Source organism: Sorex fumeus, unplaced genomic scaffold (genome assembly GCF_029834395.1).
Source record: "Sorex fumeus unplaced genomic scaffold, SorFum_2.1 ptg000058l, whole genome shotgun sequence".
NCBI lineage: Eukaryota > Metazoa > Chordata > Mammalia > Eulipotyphla > Soricidae > Sorex > Sorex fumeus.
In genome coordinates, this window is record NW_026606115.1 from 18,957,382 (window position 1) to 18,978,805 (window position 21,424).

At 38.9% G+C, this 21,424-nt stretch overlaps 1 protein-coding gene across 1 annotated transcript in view; it reads left to right on the forward strand.

Annotated features, from left to right (window-relative positions):
• The window catches only part of NUP62CL (nucleoporin 62 C-terminal like), a 109,801-nt gene extending 90,493 nt beyond the window's left edge, over positions 1-19,308 (forward strand). The window contains exon 9 of the mRNA XM_056125815.1: positions 18,484-19,308. Within this exon, the coding sequence (XP_055981790.1) occupies positions 18,484-18,578 (95 nt within the window). The 3' untranslated portion in view covers positions 18,579-19,308. The remainder of the gene's footprint in view (positions 1-18,483) is intronic.
• Positions 19,309-21,424: the final 2,116 nt, after the last annotated feature.

The window sequence follows — 21,424 nt, forward strand, 5'->3', positions numbered from 1 at the left end:
AACGGGAGGACAGTGACAGTGACAGTGATTTTGTGTTCCAATATATGACCTGTCCCAGAAACTGTTCCATTTGGACTTGCAGAGTATTTGTATTCTATAGGAATGTTTATGTATATATGTTGTGTTTCACATCGATCACTTGATTTATGCCATTATTTTCTTGTTAATTCTTTCTTTGGATGGTCTGTGCATTGCTGTAAATGGTGTGTTGGGATGTCTTTTAGTTATTGTGTTGCTACAAATGTACCCCTTGAGATTGTTAATAATTATTTCTCATATTGGGGTGCATCCATGATTTGTGCATATATACTGATAACTTTTATATTTTCTTGATGAATTGACCCCATCGATTATTATGCAATACCCATTTCTGTCAATAGTCCTTTTCCTGATGAAAGTCTATATCAGATGTGAGGATAGCAGTCCCTTCAAAAGTCTTTTTTGTCACCTTTATTGGACTGGTATAGTGTACTCTAGCCTTTCACTTGGAATCTTTGATTTTTGGGGAGATCTTCTCACATAGTGTTCTGAGGGCTACTCATGGTGATAGTTTGCAGGGCTAGACTATATAATAGTTGAGTTCAGTGAGGCATTGCTTCTCTGATCCACTGGTGATCAGGACCTCTAGGCCCATAACCAGTGGTACTAGAGGTACTTTGTGGTGCCAGGGATAGTAGTCAAGGCCTCTGCATTCCAGGCATTTGCTTCATACTTTTGAGTTAACTATCCTGCCCTATTACTGGCTTTTTATCTTCAAGTCCACATATTCTTTTCTATGCAATGTTTTTTTTCTGCAAAAAAGAGATCAATTTATATAGTCATACAAATCTTTTTCTTCCTTGTTCATATGGTAGATTACATTGATACATATACTAAAATAGTGAATCAGCTATACAAAATAGAAAAAATTTTACATAGTCGAGGCTTTTAATTACTTTTGTACATTGTGAGAATCAGAGTAATTGCGTATCTTAAGTGTATGAGTTTGTTAAATGTTTTAAAAGACATTGATCTGTAGTTCTCTCCCCCGTCTCTGTCTCTGTCTCTCTGTCTCTGTCTCTCTCTCTCTCTATATATATATCTGTCTCTCTCTGTCTCTCTCTCTATCTCTCTCTCTATATATATATCTGTCTCTCTCTGTCTCTCTCTCTCTATATATATATCTATATATATCATCCTGTTAATCGTCGATTGCCTCGAGCAGGCCCCAGTAACGTCTCTTTCATCCTAGCCCTGAGATTATATTCAGGGCTCTTTAGGAGAATGAGACCCATCATTGTTACTGGTATTTGGCATATTTGGTAGGCCACGGGGAGTTTGCCAGACTCTGCCCTGTGGGCAGGCTACATTCGACAGCCTGCAAGTTTGTCCAAAGTAGGAATGAGATAATAAGATGTTCCGGGATCTGGATTTTATAGTCTCTGAGTCTTGGCCGCTGATGGGATTACACGGCGCCAGGGGGCCAGGTGGTGGGTGTGACCCCCGCCTACTGGAATTTGGAGGATCTGGGTGGAAGATGCTCGACTCCAATTCGAGTAGGCTTGGAGGTCTCGGCCCCGGAACCCGCGTGGCTTTGTCCCTCTGCCAGTACCTTCAGGTGTGAGGAGAGTGGTCTCAGCATGGTGGTGGCTGGTCCTGGAGGTCTCCGGCTGCCGTAGCCGTAGATATATATATATATATATCGGTACTGACTGTCTTCTCCTGGTTCAATTATTTGGGTTATACTGGCCTCTAACTTTCAGAATATTTCATGAAAAAATGATGTAGATATTTTAAGAATTTGATAGAATTCTTCAGTGAAACTTATGTGCCGAGATATTTCTTTGTTCGAGGACAGATTTTCAATTATTCCATTTATTTAATGCTTCTAGAACTATGCAGATGATCTCAGTTGAGTTTTTATAATTTGTGCCTTTCCTGAAATTGATACTTTTCTGCTAAGTTGAATTCATAAATATAATGTTGTTCATGAGATTCTTTTTTATTCTTTCCATGATTATATGGTATATTGGTATATGCATGTTTCATTCACTATGTTGGATATTTGCGTTTTTCTCTATTTTTCCATCTTGTAGTGGTTTGTAAATTTTATTGCTTATTTTTAGAAGAATTAGTTTTAGTTCAGTTGCTATTTCTCATTGATATTTCAGTTCTCAGTTTCACTGCTAACATTCTGTTGCTATATTATCTTCTTTCTTTTTTCAGTGGATTTGTTTTTCTCTTCTGTTTCAACAAAATAATTTAGATTATTGACTTGAGATCTCTCCTTGTTTTTAATAGAGTTCTCTTTGAAGTCCTTCCTGATCATCAGCATTTTTTAAACCTCATTTGTCATCTCTTACATCAGTTTCTCTAATAGTTCTTTTGATATTTATTATAAAGCTCCATGTTAACAAACATCTGCACATAGATATTCAGTAGGCCCCTAAAATTAAACTTGATTAAAATTAAACTCATTATTTCCACTGTCTTAGATCTCTCAGATCTGTAATTCCTTCCACTTTTCTTTTTGTTAGCTAACAACTACTGCTATTCTTGCACAGGGACTTTAAGGTAGCCTATTTCTACTTCTTGAGTACATAATATGATAAAATGCCTTAAATAGCTCTTGAAATTTCTGTAAATTCCCATCACTTCTGTCTTAATCCGAGCAATCTTTTATCTCCAACCTTGAAAATTAAGTATTTATGAAAGAAATATTTATATTTATTTATTTATAAAATATCAGCTTCCTGTTCAACCTCACATTTCTAACTTTCCAAGGCAATCACTTTCAATTATTTCAGATGTGGAGGTGTTTTGTTAGTTTTTTTTCAGTTTCCTAATAAACTTTTCTTTCAGCTTCCCGATATATTTTTAATCAATATTTAATATTTTGATAATTGCTCAAGTATTTTGGGCCAGGTAGCATATTATTTAGTCCTTATGTTAAGTTTTCTCTGTCTTTGGAATTTTATTTAATCATTTTCTTTGTTTTTTATATACTTAATCTGCTTTTACTTTCAATCTATCAATTTCACATTCTTGGATTCAAGTTTTCAGCTAGGTGCTCCTATGGATAGCAGTCTTGTATACTATGTATTTATTTATTTATTAAAAAATTTTTAATAGTGAGACATCATGAAGTACAGTTGCAGACTTACACATTTTTGTACTTGGGTTTCAATTATACAATGATCAAATACCCATCCCTCCACCGGTGCCCATTTCCCACCACCACGGATCCTAGTATCCCTCCCAACCCCCATCCCCCCATCCCACCCTCCCTCTGTGGCAGGGCATTCCTTTTTGTTCTCTCTCTCTTATTGGGTGTTGTGGTTTGCAAAAGAGGCAATGGGTGACAATCATGTTTAGTCTATAGTCTACTTTCCGCATGCTTCTCCCATCCTGGGAGGATCCTCCCAACACCTTTATTTGGTGTTCCCTTCTTTATCTGAGCTCCCTTTTTCCCTAGTATGTGTGGTTGGCCTCCAAGCCATGGAGTAAAATTCCTGGTACTAATCTCGGCCATTCTTGGGTGTTAGTCTCCTATTATGTTACTTTATGTTCCCCAGATGAATGCAATCTTTCTATTCGCTCTAATTTTTCATAGGTGTTTCTTAAACTTCCTGTTTCTAGACTTACTCTTTTCTTTTAATGAAGCATTTATCCCATAAGCTTCCTGAGAAAATGCGTGTAGAGTATATTTTTTGAGACCTTGAATTTGAAAAGGCCTTTATTCTATCATTACATTTAATATTATTTGGTGTTAATTCTAGTTTGAAAATAATTTTCTCTTGAATTCTGAAAAAAAGCTGTCCATTTGAGGGCCATAGTGTTTCATAAAATTTTTGTGCTGTCTTCACTTCCATGTTTTATTTCTTTTGTGGAAGGTTTCAGGAATGTCTCTGAGATAGTGAAATTTTAGATAACGTGCTTCAATGTGGGTCTGTTTCTTTCATTGAGATGGTATTTGGTAAGCCTTTTTACTTAAGAAGTGAATTTTCAGTTTGGGGAAATTTTATTTCTTTTTAAAATTGTTTTATTGGATCGCCATGAATTACAATTATAAAGTTATAAAGTTTCATGTATACAGGATCTCAATACCTGTCCCTTCACCACTGTCTTCTTCAGTCCACCAATATCTCCAGTTTCCCTTCTGCCCCCAGCATGCATCTATGGCAGGCACATTCCCCTTCCACCCTTGTCCTAGTGTTCCCTTCCCTAATTTATTCCTCCATCTCTACTCCAGTTATAAGCTTCCTACTGAAGACCAGTTTTCCTGCTCTTTGACTTTCGTGCATGACATTAGAAAGAGGCCTAGATTTGTTTGTTTTTGTTTTTACATGTAGCAGACAAGTTTTCCTTAGGCCACTGGCTGAAGATGCCTTCCTTGCTCCACTTCATATTTTGCTCCTTTATCAAAGATTAATCATACCTGACCACTGTCACTGGATATTTAACTCTAAACTGAGGGTCTGTCCTTATTCTAGAACTATGCTGTTTTAATTACTACCACTTAGTAGTAGAGTCTGTAAGTTGGGGGAAAGTGATGTCTCCTAACCTCTTTTTTGAGGGGATTTCTTTGGCTATTCTGGGGCATTTGCTGCTCCATAAGAATTTTAGGATTGTTTGATCTATTTTTTTGAAAAATGTCATGGGTGTCCTTATTGGGGCTGCATTGATCTGTACAATGCTTTGGGGAATATTGCCATTTTGACCATGCTAATCCTCCCAATTCATGTGCAGGGAATGTGTTTCCATTTCCTGTGTACTCTTATATAAGTAGTGTTTTGTAGTTTTCTTCACGTAGGTCTTTCACCTTTTTAGTTAAGCTGATTCCTAGGTACTTGATTTTCTAAGGCACAATTGTAAATGCGATTCTTAAAAATACCTCTTCTATTCCTTTGGGGAACTTTTTTTTTAATTTCATTATTTTTTATTATTTTTTTTATTAGTGAAACACCATGAGGTACAGTTATAGACTTACAAATTTTTGTGCTTGGGTTTCAGTTATACAATGATCAAGTACCCATCCCTCCACCAGCGCCCACATCCTCCACCACCACGGGTCCCAGCATCCCTCCTACCCCCCACCCCCCCATCCCACCCTGCCTCTGTGGAAGGGCATTCCCCCTTGTTCTCGCTCTCTTCTTTTGGGTACTGTGTTTTGCAAGAGAGGCATTGAGTGGCAATCATGTTTGGTCTATAATCTACTTTCAGCATGCTTCTCCCACCCTGGGAGGATCCTTACAACACCCTGTATTTGGTGCTCTCTTCTCTATCTGAATTTCCTTTTCCCCTAGCACATGTGGCTGGCCTCCAAGTCATGGAGCAAAATTCCTGGTACTAATCTCAGCCACTCCTGGGTGTTAGTCTCCCATTTTGTTGCTTTACGTTCGGGAACTTTTTTTGAATTAAACTGCGAATAATTTATTTTACTAGATTTCTCCTATTACTAGGAAAGAAAGGGTTCTGAAAATCCTATTCCATTTTTAATATGATAGACTCTTCTAATTTTTTTTTCTCTCTTTTTTTTTTTTTTATTGAATCACTGTGGGAAAGGTTACAAAGCTTTCAGGTTTATGTCTCAGTCATGCAAATATCAAACACATTTCCCTTTACCAATACTTATTTTTTCCCATGAAGAACCCCAATAAAACCCCACCCCCCACCCCTCCCCGTCCCTGTGAGGCAGATGAATTCTAGTTAACACTCTATCCGCTTTGATTAGATTGTTTCAATAAAAGATTCGCCACTATTATTTAGAGTTTACCCCCCCCCCCCCCCAAATCAGACATGCTGAAAAAGCATTGTGAAGTGATTTGCTTTCTACAGCTGGGTTCAAGAATTAAATGTTGGTTTTGGATTTCTGCTATTTTACCTATTGACCCTGGAAGTATTTCTACTGAAAGTCAGATAGTTAAGAAATTGGTTTCTGTGTTCTGGAGTCGTGGCCGTGCTGGAGAGCCGCTCGTGGGGGGCAACTGGTGGCCTCGGTAGGGCATGAAGGGCGGAGCGAAACGCCCCCCTTCCCATGAGGTTTTAGTCGCCCCCACACTCCCGGCTCATACCTGCTGTCCACAAGGCTCCCATGTGGCCGCCATCTTTCTTTCCAGAGAGGAGAGGGCGAATGGGGCAACACCCTTTCCCCTCCGGCAGACTTGATGGGCTGGATCAACGCATAGTCCATTCACTTTTCTGCTCCAAGCTGCTGGGTTCTGCATTAAGTCCTTGTGCTTCTGGGGCCATGGCCGTGCTGGAGAGCCGCTCGTGGGGGGCAACTGGTGACCTCGGTAGGGCGTGAAGGACGGACCGGAACGCCCCCCGACCCATGAGGTTTTAGTCGCCCCCACTCCCCCGGCTCATACCTGCTGTCCACAAGGCTCCCATGTGGCCGCCATCTTTCTTTCCAGAGAGGAGAGGGCGAATGGGGCAACACCCTTTCCCCTCCGGCAGACTTGATGGCCTGGATCAATGCATAGTCCTTTCACTTTTCTGCTCCAAGCTGCTGGGTTCTGCATTAAGTCCTTGTGCTTCTGGGGCCGTGGCTGTGCTGGAGAGCCGCTCGTGGGGGGCAACTGGTGACCTCGGTAGGGCGTGAAGGACGGACCGGAACGCCCCCCTTCCCATGAAGTTTTAGTCGCCCCCACACTCCCGGCTCATACCTGCTGTCCACAAGGCTCCCATGTGGCCGCCATCTTTCTTTCCAGAGGGAGGAGGGCGGAAGGGAGCAACACCCTTTCCCCTCTGGGCAGAAATGATTGCCTGGATTAACACATAGTCCTTTCACTTTTCTGCTCCAAGCTGCTGGGTTCTGCATTAAGCCCTTGTGCTTCTGGGGCTGTGGCCGTGCTGGAGAGCCGCTCGTGGGGGGCAACTGGTGACCTCGGTAGGGCGTGAAGGACGGACCGGAACGCCCCCCTTCCCATGAGGTTTTAGTCGCCCCCACACCCCCGGCTCATACCTGCTGTCCACAAGGCTCCCATGTGGCCGCCATCTTTCTTTCCAGAGAGGAGAGGGCGAATGGGGCAACACCCTTTCCCCTCCGGCAGACTTGATGGCCTGGGTCAATGCATAGTCCGTTCACTTTTCTGCTCCAAGCTGCTGGGTTCTGCATTAAGTCCTTGTGCTTCTGGGGCCGTGGCTGTGCTGGAGAGCCGCTCGTGGGGGGTGACTGGTGACCTCGGTAGGGCGTGAAGGACGGACCGGAACGCCCCCCTTCCCATGAGGTTTTAGTCGCCCCCACACCCCCGGCTCATACCTGCTGTCCACAAGGCTCCCATGTGGCCGCCATCTTTCTTTCCAGAGGGAGGACGGCGGAAGGGAGCAACACCCTTTCCCCTCTGGGCAGAAATGATTGCCTGGATTAACGCATAGTCCTTTCACTTTTCTGCTCCAAGCTGCTGGGTTCTGCATTAAGCCCTTGTGCTTCTGGGGCTGTGGCCGTGCTGGAGAGCCGCTCGTGGGGGGCAACTGGTGACCTCGGTAGGGCGTGAAGGACGGACCGGAACGCCCCCCTTCCCATGAGGTTTTAGTCGCCCCCACACCCCCGGCTCATACCTGCTGTCCACAAGGCTCCCATGCGGCCGCCATCCTTCTTTCCAGAGAAGAGAGGGCGAATGGGGCAACACCCTTTCCCCTCCGGCAGACTTGATGGCCTGGATTAACGCATAGTCCTTTCACTTTTCTGCTCTAAGCTGCTGGGTTCTGCATTAAGTCCTTGTGTTTCTGGGGCTGTGGCCGTGCTCCAAACTTAACTCTGACTTTCAGGGAGAAAGATTGGGTGGTTTACTTCTCATTGATCACTTTGTATATAGAGAGATGTCGCGCGGCCGCGTAAGCCGCCATGGAGCAAAATTTTGCCATGGAGCAAAATTCCTGGTACTAATCTCAGCCACTCCTGGGTGTTAGTCTCCCATTTTGTTGCTTTACGTTCGGGAACTTTTTTTGAATTAAACTGCGAATAATTTATTTTACTAGATTTCTCCTATTACTAGGAAAGAAAGGGTTCTGAAAATCCTATTCCATTTTTAATATGATAGACTCTTCTAATTTTTTAAAAAAGTAATTAACAAACATTGATTTGCAAAGTTATTGATAATTGAGATTTAAGCATATGTTTTGACATCAATTCTACCTAAATTTCTTTATTCCCTCTGTTCTCTTTATATTTTTGTTAAATTCTCTAGGAATTGTACTCAACTTTGTATTCTAGCGATTCTATTTATCTTAGCTTTCTTCCATATTTTTTTATTTTTCAGAGCTTATTGAATGGTTTTATGGCTGTGTATATGTATCTGCATATCTGTCTGTATGTGTATTTTAGATAGCGTCTTGTTCTTATTTTGTATTTTTAGTACCATCTTTCAAGGGATTTTTTTTTTCATTTTTTTGGCTACACCCAGCCATGCTCAGGGCTACGTAAAGATCAATGCTTGGCTGGTTGTTCCCTGGTGATGTTCTGAACATACTAATTTGCCAGCGACTGAACCCAGGCCTCCTGAATGCAGACCGTTCATTTTAGTCCCCTAAACCATCTCTCTTGGCCCAGGAACTTACTGATTTTTTAAAGGTGTTCCTTCACCTCTCTCGGAGAGCCTGGCAAGCTACTGAGAGTATCTCACCCGCACGGCAAAGCCTGGTAAGGTACCTGTGGCATATTCGATATGCCAAACACAGTAACAACAAGTCTCACAATGGAGAGGTTACTGGGCCCACTCAAGCAAATCGATGGACAATGAGAGAACAGTGCATGCTACAGTGCTACAGTGCTACAGTCTAGATTACTTCTTGTTTATATTTTTGGTTTATATTGGTCTTTCTCTTTTGTGATTTGGATTTCCTCAAATGTCTGTCTTTCCTCAAATGTTAGTTTTGGCTTTCTTCAAATGTATGGTGATCCTTGTTGTCTATATATATTTACCAACAAAATATTGAAAAGTTTTATAGGTGAGGTTTGTTAACTTACTATCAGAAAAACCTTTTTGAATAGACCTTTTCATTGTGTAGCAATGTTATCCATAGAATTTTATTTCTCTATTTTGTCAAATTCTCCAGAGAAGCACCTTCTGTATCTTAGTTAGTAAGCAGGACTGGAGAAATAGTACAGCAGGTTGAATGCTTTCTTTGCATGTGGCTAATCCTGGTTTGACTCCAGGAATCCTATATGGTCCCAAGACAACCAGGAATAATTAGTGAGTGAAGAGCGAGGAGTAACCCCTGAGCACTGCAGCGTGTTGTCCACAAACCCACCCTCCCACCCCCACTCGCCAAAAAAAAGTTTAGTAAGATTAGTGTTAAATATTCTGGGATAATAGTTTTCAATTCCTGTTCCATATACTTATGCTGATTCACGAAATAAATATTCTGCTGTTAAATCACAAACAAACAAATAGGACTGCATCAAAATAGAGTTTCTACATGGCAAAAGAAACACAAGGTAAAACTAAACAATTAACTGAATGGGAAAAAATAGTCACATTCAATATATCAGATAAAGAGTTAATATCCAGGATATATAAAGTACAAAGATCACAAATGAAATTCAAAATACCCTATCACAAAAAGACAGAGAGGAAATAAATAGACACTTCTCATAGACAAACAAGCAAATGGCCAATAGGCATAGGAAGAAAATTGCTCAGCATCTCTTACCATTGGGTAAATCCAAATCAAGACAAAAATGAGATACCAAAATGGCTGAACTATTCGACATTCCCACCAGCAGTAAAGGAAAGTCCCTTTCTTACCACATCCACGCCAACACCGGCTGCTTTTGTTCTTTTCTATGTGGGCCAGTCTCTGTGGTGTGAGATGATATTTCATTGTTGTTTTGTTCTGCATTTCCCTGATGATTAGTGATGAAGAGCATTTTTCATGTGCCTTTTGGCCATTCGGGTTTCTTCTTTGAGAAAGTTTCTGTTAATTTCATCTCCCCAATTTCTTATGGGATTGGATGTTTTCTTCTTGTAGACCTCAATCAGTGCCTTGTATGTCCTTGATATCAACCCTTTATCAGATGGGTATTGGGTGAATATCCTTTCCCATTCTGTAGACTGTCTTTGTATCCTAAACATTGTTTCTTTTGAGGTACAGAAGCTTCTTAGTTTAAGATAGTCCCATTTGTTTATCTCTGTTTCCACTTGCTTCGTCGGTAGCATGTCATCTTTGAAGATACCTTTAGATTCAGTGTCGTTGAGAGTTTTGCCGACTTTGTCTTCAATTTACCTTATGGATTTTGGTCTGATCTTGAGGTCTTTAATCCATTTTTAATCTTACTATTGTGTATGGTGTTAGGTAGAGGTCTGAGCCCATTTTTTTTGCATGCAGCTGTCCAGTTTTGTCAGCACCATTTGTTAAAGAGGCTTTCCTTGCTCCAATTCACATGTCTTGCTCCCTTATCAAAGATTAGATGATCATATATTTGAGGCTGTGTGTAAGGATATTCAACCCTATTCCATTGGTCTGTGAAACTGTCTTTGTTCCAATACCATGCTGTTTTAATTATTACCACTTTGTAGTACAGTTTGAGGTTGGGGAAGGTGATGCCTCCCATCTTCTTTTTCCCAAGAATTGCTTTAGCTATTTTTGGGGGGTTGTTATTCAATATTAATTTCAGGAGTGTTTGATCAATTTCTTTGAAGAATTTCATGCATATCCTTATAGGGATCACATTGAATCTGTATAATGCTTTGGGAAGTGTTGCTATTTTAACAATGTTAATTCTTCCAATCCATGAACAGGGTATATGTTTCCATTTCCTCGTGTCCTCTTTTATTTTGTGAGGCAGCATTTTATAGTTTTCTTTGTACAAACTGATTCCGAGGTACTTGATTTTGTGAGGCATGAATGTAAATTGGATTGCTTTTTTCATATCACTTTCTTCTGTCTCATCCCTTTTAGAATACAGTAAGGACGTTTCTCAAAAAAATAGAAATTGAGCTCCCATTTGACCCTGCAATACCACTTCTGGGAATATAATTCCTGAGATGCAAAAAAGTATAGTAGAAATTACATTTGCACTTCTATGTTCATTGCAGCACTGTTTATAATAGTCAAAATCTGGAAAAATCCGAGTGCCTGAGAACAGATCACTGGTTAAAGAAACTTTGGTACATCTACACAATGGAATACTATGCTGCTGTTAGAAAAGATGAAATCATGAAATTTGCATATAAGTCAATCAATGTGGAGAGTATCATGTTAAGTGAAACGAGCCAGAAAGAGAGGGACAGACATAGAAGGACTGCACTCATTTGTGGAATATAAAGTAACAGAATGGGAGACTAACGCCCAAGGATAATAGATATAAGGACCAGGAAGTTTGCTCCACGGCTTGGAAGCTTACCTCAGATGCTGGGGAAAAAAAGGCAGCTCAGATAGAGAAGGGAACACCAAGTAAAGGCTTCTTGGAGGGCCCACTCAGGACAGAATATGTGTGCTGAAAGTAGACTATAGACTGAACATGATGGCCACTTAATACCTGTATTGCAAATCACAACACCCCAAAGGAGAGTGAGAGAAAAAGGGAATGCGCCTGCCACAGAGGCAGGGGCGGGTATAGGGTGGGGGTGGTGGGAGAGATACCAGGAATATTGGTGGTGGTGAATGGGCTCTATTAGAGAGATGGGTACTTGATCATTGTATGACTGAAACATAGGCACGAAAAGTTTATAAGTCTGTAACTGTACCTCAAAGTAATTCATTTTAAAAAAATGAGATACCATCTCACACCAGTAAGAGTGGCATGTAACAAAATAGGAACAGCCTGTGCTAGCGGGAATGTATGAAAAATTGTCATCTACTGGTGGGAATGTTGTCTCATTCAATTCCTGTCAAAAACAGAATGGAGAATCCTCTTGTAAACTTATAATTGAGCTGCCATATGACCCAGCAATCCTTCACTTTTGATCATCTACAGTCAGGATTTAAGAACATTTATTCAAAAGGATGTATGCACACCATTATTCATTGCTGCATTTAGTAAGATAATTAAGATACGGAATCAACCTAGGTTTCCAATGACAAATGAATGGATTATAAAGATGTGATATATGTACATAATGGAATACTGTGCAGCTGCAAGGAACAATGAGGTCATGAAATTTGCTGCAATGTGGTTGGAACTGGAAGATAGCATGTTGAGTGAAGTATGCCAGAAGAAGAAACACAAACATAGGATGATCTCTTATCTGTGGTATATTTAGAAAAACTGCATGAGGAATTGTAATATAGTAAAGGGAGGATGCCCAGATCGCTGTTGATCCTAGAGCTTAAGGAGAACAGAGAAGGACGGAAATCAGGGCAGATGGAAGAAAATAAGAAAGGGAAGTAATGGGAAACAGGGCTCAGAGCATTGATTATACTGGTGATATGGGAGAGTGGTATAGTTATATATCCAAAGCATAGACTCAACAACACTAAAAATATGAGATCTAGGAGACAGAGTGATGTTATTACAGATAAGGCACTTGCATTGCATATAGCCGACTCGGGTTGAGTTCCTGGCATCCCATATGATTCCCAGAGCCTGCCGAAGTGAACCCTGAGTGCAGAGCCAGGAGTAAGGCTTGAGCACTAATGGATGTGGCCCCAAACCAAAACCAAACCAAAACACACACACATATACACACACAAAGAAAACATGAGATTTAATCTGCAACCACCGTACTATGTAATGCTCTATCAATTGGTATCGGATGAGGGTTAGCAGATAGTGTATGGGAGCAGTGATAGAGGAAAGTTGACATTGGTGGTGGGTTTGGTGTTGAAATATTAGATGCCTAAAACTCAAGTATCAATAACTTTGTAAATTATGGTTATTGTTCTTTTTAAAAAATGAGTAAAAGTCCTGCTTGTTTATAAAAGTTATTTGTGCATAAGACTGAGATTGAATTTTTAAAATATTTTAAAATTGTTTTTATTTATGAAATCTTGTGAATTGTAAAGTTAAAAAGTTATTCATGATTCAATTTTTTTAGGCACACAATGTTCCATCACATTCCCCACATCAATGTCCACTTTCCACCAATATCCCCAGTTTTCCTCCCACTGCCCTAGCCTGCCTCTATGGCAGGCACTGGTAGGGTATCATACATATCATTTTACCTTCTCTCACCACCCCATTCTCCTCTAGGGTGATCACTTCCCTCACCATTGTCTTAGTGCTCCCTACCCTGATCTACTCCTCCCTCCCCCACCTGTGGCAAGTTTCCTACTGAAGACCAGTTATCATGCTCTTTGTTTCTATTGCTTTGGGGCCCACTCTGCCCTCCACCTGGTCTATGTTTCTTTATAACCCACATATGGGAGTCGTCTTTATGTGTCTGTCCCTCCCCCTCTGACCAACTTTACTCAGCATGATTCTTCTCAGATCCAACCACGTAGTAGCAAATTGCTAGATAAAAATTTTTAATTGATTTTAGATTTTTTAAAAAGTATACAAAATACTATTATACATAATGTGTTTCTCCTATATTCATGGGTTCACAGATGTTAAAACATTGAAAGCCACTGACTTTTCTAGAAGCTGTTAGAGAAAGGATTTGGGTTCTCAGTGTTCAGCATGCAGACTTTCACTTAATTAACTTGGTATGCTTTCACAGAATCTTTGTTCTTGATACAGATTCCTTGTTCTTACCTATGCGTGGTGTCCATGATTCAGAGCTCATCTTGTTGACTCATCAGATAAAGAAACATCTGATGGTCTTGGGTAGAAAGAATTATCCAGACATAGGATGTAAAGGAAAGGAGGGTTCTGCATTTGAATCATTAATAATCTTTTTTCCAGTCCAACTTTGAATTAGTTTGACTCATTCCATATCATTTGGAGGGTTCTATAATCAAAATCTAGTTATGATTTTTAGTTTTGATCTTGTCACTTTTGTCCTTGTTGTTTTACACTCTTTGTTCTCATAAAAATGTCTTTACTATTTATAGGTCTTTTAGGATGAAGCGGTGGTAAATGCTTGTGTTTAAATCTTTAACTGGAGACCTTCTCTGATGGCCTTTTCTCACTCTCTGTCTCAGTTCTGGTTACTTTCACTCTATTGCCAGAGTGAATTTTATGTCGAGATATTCTGTGTTCTTTTTTATTTTTAACTGGTTTTATTGTTGGCTGGAGCGATAGCACAGCGGGTAGGGCGTTTGCCTTGCATGCAGCCAACATGGCTGACCCGAGTTCGATTCCTCCGCCCCTCTCGGAGAGCCCGGCAAGCTACCGAGAGTATTCGATATGCCAGACACAGTAACAACAAAGTCTCCAATGGAGACGTTACTGGGCCCGCTCGAGCAAATCAATGATCAACGGGAGGGCCTTTAATTTATTGTTTGAGATTCTGTTATTTACAATACTGTTAACAAAGGTTTTCCATGTCCATATTTTCAACACCACATCCCATCACCAGTGTACCCAACTTCCTTCCCAAGAATCCTGGAATACCTTCCTTTAAATACCCCCAACAAACTTGGTTGTATGGATCAGTTCTCCCAATGTGCTGCTGTTGGCCCATTGTTGCTACCTTGCTGTATAATTTTAAGCCCCATATGTGAGAGAGATCATTCAATATGTATTCCTTTCCTTCTGAATGACTTCACTCAGCATGAGATCCTTTAGTTCCATAAGTGACACAGAAAATTGCTTGATTTTGTTCTTTCTTAGAGCTGCATAGTACTCCATTGTGTATATATACTCAGTGATATTCTATGTTCTAATCATCTCTTTGTTAAAGCCCTTCTGGAGTTTCCATTACCTGGTGACAAGTTGTTTCTCTGCATAATATATAAAGTCCCCTCTATAATTTAACCTCTACCAGTTTCTCTAGCCTCATTTCTTGCTTGCATTACTACTTTCAAGAAGTATTTATGGATTCTTAAGCACCAGTATTTATAGATTCTCAAGATGACTTTCTTTCCTCTCCCGTATTTTTGGATGTTCAGTTGATTCTGTCTGGCATACTCCTCCCTATCGTCTGCCACTTAGCTGCTTCAATGTTCGGATGAAGTTCAAGAATCAGGTCTTCAATAAAGCATTCCTTGATTTATCATTCTAATGCATGTTCTACACACATATCCTCAGAATTTGTCGTGTGATATTGAAGTTATTAATTTACACATCTATCTGATGAACTGAAACTTGAGCTACTTAATGAGAGAGATTATGTCTTAGTAGTTTTCATATCTTTAGAACTAGGTGGCATAAACTTAAGATCCAGTACCCATTTTAAATTTTTGGGGGGAGTAGAGAGATAGTGCAGTGGGTAGGGCACTTGCCTTGTACGTGGTCAACCCAGATTCAATCCCCAGTGTCCCATATATTCCCTCAATCCTGCCAGGAGTGATTACTGAGCACAGGACCTGTAGTAACCCTTGAGCACTCTTGGGAGTGGCCCAGAACAGAAAAGGGGAAAAGAAAAGAGAAAAAGGACCCATGAAATGTATTCAGATGGTTGTAGAGAAAAATAAAATAAAATAAGAATTCCTACTCAGGCACCCTGTCCTCAAAAATAAATAAGTTTGTTTGGCTACTGATATATATATATATATATATATATATATATATATATATATATATATATATCAAACTGCACTCATTTTTGGTTTGGATGTTTTTGGGTGGAGTCAAAGGTGGTGGTGCTCAGGGCTTACTCCTTGCTCTGTGCTCAGGGATCAGTCCTAGAAAGACTTGGGGTGCTGAGGTTAGAACCCAGGTCAGCTGCGTGCAATACACATGCACACTACTTGCTGTATTATTGTTCCACTCTCCTAGCATAATATTCTCAAGGTTCACCATGTTGTAATACATTAGTGCTTTATGCGTTTTCTTCACTGTGTAGCATTCCAGTGTATGGACATATCACAGTTTTTATCTACTTAGTCAATAGACTTTTGTGCGTTTTTCAAAATGCAGTTTTAACCTTTATATTTAGAGTGATAATCTACTTTGCCTTGACTTTTGTATATAGAAGTAAGGGTTCAACTTCATTTGCATGTAGATTTCCAGTTGTTCTAGTGCCATGTGTTGGGAAAAATCTCTGGTTTCCTCCACTGAATTGCCTTGATCTTTGTCAGAAATGAATTTACCATAAGTACAAGGTTTTTTAATTTTTAATTTTTATTTTTTATTTTTTTATTAGTGAGACATCATGAGGTACAGTTGTAGACTTACAAATATTTGTGCTTGGGTTTCAGTTATACAATGATCAAATGCCCATCCCTCCACCAGTGCCCATTTCCCACCACCACGGATCCCAGTATCCCTACCACCCCTCATCCCCGCATCCCACCCAAGTACAAGGTTTTATTCCTAAAGTTTTTTTCTGTCTATCACGACCATCCAATGTCAACACCACACTCTTTGGATTACTGTAGCATTGTAATAAGTTTAAAAATTGGGTAGAGTAATTCCAGCAATTTATTCTTTTTCAGGATTATTTTGACTATTCTGTTTTGCCTATCCTTGTATATTTTAAAGTAAGCCTGTCTAAATCTCATCTAGTGTCTACACAAATACTCTCCTGGAATTTTCACAGGGATTACATTGAATCTCTAGGTCAATTTAAAGCGAATTGCTATCTTAACATTATTGAGTCTTTCTATGAACATAGATTATATTTTCATTTGTTTAGATTTTTTTTTTTACTCTTAGCACTGTATTACAGTTTTTGGCAGACAGGTCTTGTATTTCATTTGGTAAGTTGGGACTCAAGTGTGTTAATTTTTTTATGCTTCTGTGAATTAAATTTCTTTCTTAATTTCATTTTAATATTGTCAAAACCGGTTATTTTCATATTTTTTTTTGAGTTTACAGCCACATATAGCAGTGCAAAGTGGCTATTCCTGGCTATGTGTTCACGAATAACTCCTGACCATGCTCAGGCAACCATATGTGGTACCAGTGATTCAAATCATGGGTGATGCAATACAAAGCAAGCAACATAATGCATATTCTATAACTTCAGCTATGATTATTTTTCAATAATGTCAAAATGTACATGGCATATCCCCTCCCCCCACCTTACTGACATTTTACTTCTAGAATTAAAAATCACATAATAGGCCTGGGGAATCTTCTCAGTGATGCATTTAATGAGACCAGAGCTGTGTCTAGGTAGAGTTGTTCTTTTTAAAGAATGAAATAACCAAAATATTAAAGTATGTTAATACAAAAATGGTTTTAGAATGCATAAAAAAGCAGTACGTTTACAGTAAGGTTGTCTTAATAATGATCAATTATATTTTTGGATTTTATTACTTTAAAAATTGTTATAAATGTTCCCTTTGCATTTAGTATGTATCAATCAGCAAATTACGTAAATTGTGGAGATGTTGACATTTGTTGCAACATCTCCGTGTCTTTTTTATTGTGCTTATTTGTCTTTCTATTAGTGGTGAAAATTTTTTAGAGTAAAGTTGCACTTCACATTATTACAATAAGGACAGATTATTTTGCCTGGGTTCTATTTACACTATTTTTTCTAGCCTTTCAAGTAGACAGCTACCATTTCAAGCACGTGTTCTTCAGTTGGAATCTCATAGATGCCTATATATTGTAAGATAAAGAATTATATTTGAAAAGGGAAAATCACATTGGGGTTTTTCCAACTGTTAATATTTTTCATAATTTTTCTTCAGTTATATCTTTGATACTAGTTATGCTTACTGAATTGACCATTAATGTGAACAGTAATGAATACAAGATAAGTACTAATATACTCAAAAGCAAGTGATCACATTAGTTTATAATAATAAACTTAGTATAAACAGTAATAAAAATAAAATAAAAAATAAACTTAGTAATATAAAATGCATATTATTTTTTGTGAAAAGTTCTATTTTATATAGTTAAATTAATGGTATTTAATGTTGCTCTGCTCCTTAGTAAATTTTAGGGTTACCAAGTTAAATTATTATTTGAAAGGAATAGCAATGTGAATATACTCAATATGATTTCCTTATAGGTAGCAAGACCTACCTCAATTGATGCTATCATTTTAATGACTATCCTTTTAGTATAAAAAAGACACTTTTAGGCTATAGTGAGATAAAGATAATTAGCATGTCAACAAAACATAAATGTCAAGGAAACTTTCTTGTGTGAAAACCAGGGAAAGTGGATCAAAAACAGCAGTCTTGTTCATTGTTCTCATAGTTTACAGATAGACAAATGTCTTCTTTCTGTATTACCTAATAATTAAATCTAGTAAAATGAAATATAATGTTATAAATAATATGATGTTGATGATCCAGAAAGATAGTATATCAGGTAAAGCACTAATTTGCATGCAGCCAACCTATGTTCTGTCCTTGGCACTATATTTTTTCCCCTGACCCCTATCAGGCTTAATCCCTGAGAACAGAGCAACTGAACAACTCTGGGTGTGGCTGAAAATCTCCCAAATTAATAAATTGTATGTTGAAGAGACAATACAAATTGTTTTTCCAGTAACGAAATACTCCATATTTTTATATATGTTAGTAATGTGTGACTTTCTTCATCTATAGGCATTCTCCAACGAAAGGTAGAAGAGGTATCACAGATTCTTGCAGAACATCAAGCTATGGAGCAAAGCCGCAATGCCAGAATTTCTTTTGATTGAATGAGCATGTATATTCGACTTGGTTTTTTTGGAATATACATTTCTTACAAGTTTTGATGTTAAACCAAATAGTACTTAGGTACTATTTGATCTTTGATTGCAATATGTGTTTGTATTGCTTCCTCTTAAATATTTTGCTGTTGAGAGTTATACTGTAGCTTGGCTTTAAGTATTAGTTTATCCACACTATATTAGCCCTTTTGTCCTGGTAGATGTTAACTGTTAGATGTAAAATGAATTTATATATTAATCTAGCAGACTTCATATCTTGCTGCTGGCATAAATTGTCCTTTTCACCTTATCTACATCCTGTAGAAATATTTGCCAAAAAATAAAAGCCACTTTGCCTTTACTTTTGTATCTGTTACAGTCAACATATAGCACTAGACATTGTAAAGTCTCAATCCTCAAAGAACTGTATGGTTTGAAATTCAATGCCTGTCTCTATGAAAACAATATAAACAATACAAGGATGTTTGTTCTGAGTTACAGAAAGTATATGATGTAGAAAGTCAGAGGAGTTAAGACTTAAAGTAACAACAACTCATTTTTTATGTTCAGATGTCACATTTTAAAATTTTTTTACTATGTGGTTTAAAGTGGCTGTATCTGTAAGCTTCAAGAAAACATTTTTATTCACTGAGTAACAGTGTAATCTCTTCTATTTCTTGTTTCACCTATGTCATATATGATGTTTTAAAAAATAAAAATAATAAAAGTACAAAACCCACTGCTTAAGAGTTCTTTTAGTTTCTATAACTTGGTTGCTTCCCTATTGGCTGGGCGGAATTTCTGTTGTATTGACTGATGACTATCCTGAAGAGTTTCTATTACAGAAGAAATAATTTTTTAAATAATTGTCACTGATTTTCTTCCTATTATTGAAAAATATCAGAATTTATCATGGTCTCTTTTTTATACCAAAACTTCTCAGGTAGCTTTTTCATTAGGTAAGTTTTGGTTAATACTCATAATTTTATTTTATTTTTGAAACCTTTTAAAAATTTTTTTCTTTTTCCATTTATTGTAGTTTTTTGAACCGTACCAGCGATGCTCAGGGCTGATTCCTGGCTCTGCGCTCAGGGATCACTCCCGGCGGTGCGCGGGGGACCCTATGGGATGCCGGAGATCGAACCCTGGTCGGCCACGTGCCAGGCCAACGCCCTCCCCGCTGTGCTGTCGCTCCGGCCCCATTACTCATAATTTTAAAGTATGAAATATTGTAGGCACCATTGAATTATGTGGATGATTTCTATAAATACAGCATTTGAATATAATCCCAAGTTTTCTCAAAGTTTGAAGTCAATATTATTCTTCTTATAATCTAGATGAAGATTTTTTTCTGTTGGTTTTTGGGATTCAAAGCTTATAATCAGTCTGCATAAGCTCACCATTCAGTATAAGATAAGGTACGTTGACATATTTTTTTCAGTTTGTCATAAACACTGGATGAGTCTTATTCTTGCATAACAGCCAATACTTTCATTTGATGCATTGTCTTTTTTTATTATTTAATTTTTATTAGTGAGACACCATAAAGTACAGTTGTAGACTTACAAATTTTGTGCTTGGGTTTCAATTATACAATGATAAAATACCCATCCCTCCACCAGTGCCCATTTCCCACCACCATAGATCCCAGTGTCCCTCCCACCCCCGATTCCCCCATCCCACCCTGCCTCTGTGGCAGGGCACTCCCTTTTGTTCTCTCTCTCCTTTTGGGTGTTGTGGTTTGCAAAAGAGGCATTGAGTGGCAATCATGTTTGGTCTATAGTCTATTTTCAGCATGCTTCTCCCATCCTGGGAGGATCCTCCCAACACCCTTTATTTGGTGCTCCCTTCTCTATCTGAGGAACATAAAGTAACAAAATAGTAGATTAACACCCAAGAATGGCCGAGATTAGTACCAGGAATTTTGCTCCATGGCTTGGAGGCCAGCCACACATGCTAGGGGAAAAGACAGCTCAGATGCATTGTCTTTTGTCCATAAAATGAAAGAGTTGGACCATATTAAGATTTATTCAACTGGTAAAATAAAGCTGGTTTTCATTTCTCTAAAGTTTTGTGATTACTTCATGCCTTTTCACTACCAATCAAGTGTTTAATGTAAAGGTCCCTAGTAAAATAAAGATTTTAATACTCCTGTCAACTTTGCACTTGAAGTTCTCTCTCTCTCTATATATATATATATTATATATACATATATATAGATATATAACATCTGGCAGTTTTTGGAGGGACACATGGCATTAGGGATTAAACCAAAGGCCTTACACAGTTTTGATGACACTTAATCACTTAATCACTTAACTTCCCGTTAGTCGTCGATTTGCTCGAGCGGGCGCCAGTAACGTCTCCATTTGTCCCTGTCGCGTGCTAGTGTAGCCCAATGGCATCTCTTCGCTCCGGGAACATGGAGGGCCTCAAACCGATCGTTCATGACCTTGACAAAGAAGTCTGACCATCTGGTAGGTGGGCGGCCACGCGGTCTCTTGACATCCCGTGGAATCCAATCAGTAACAGCTCTAGTCCAACGGTCGTCTTTAAATCTCATTACGTGACCAGCCCATCTGATTTTCGACACCTTGGCAAATGAGACAGCGTCCCTGATCCTTGATCGTCGACGGATGTCAGAACTCCGGATTCGTTCTCTCATTTGAGTGAAATGTGATATTCCAAGCATAGCTCTTTCTATTCTTCTTTGGGAGACCTGAATGGCGTTCTCATCTTGTTTGCGTAGGGCCCAGGTCTCTGAGGCATATGTTAATGCAGGAAGAACAGTGGAATCAAAGAGATGTGCCCGGAGCCGGAGGTTTTTCGTCCTCTTAGCTATTTCTTCGACGTTC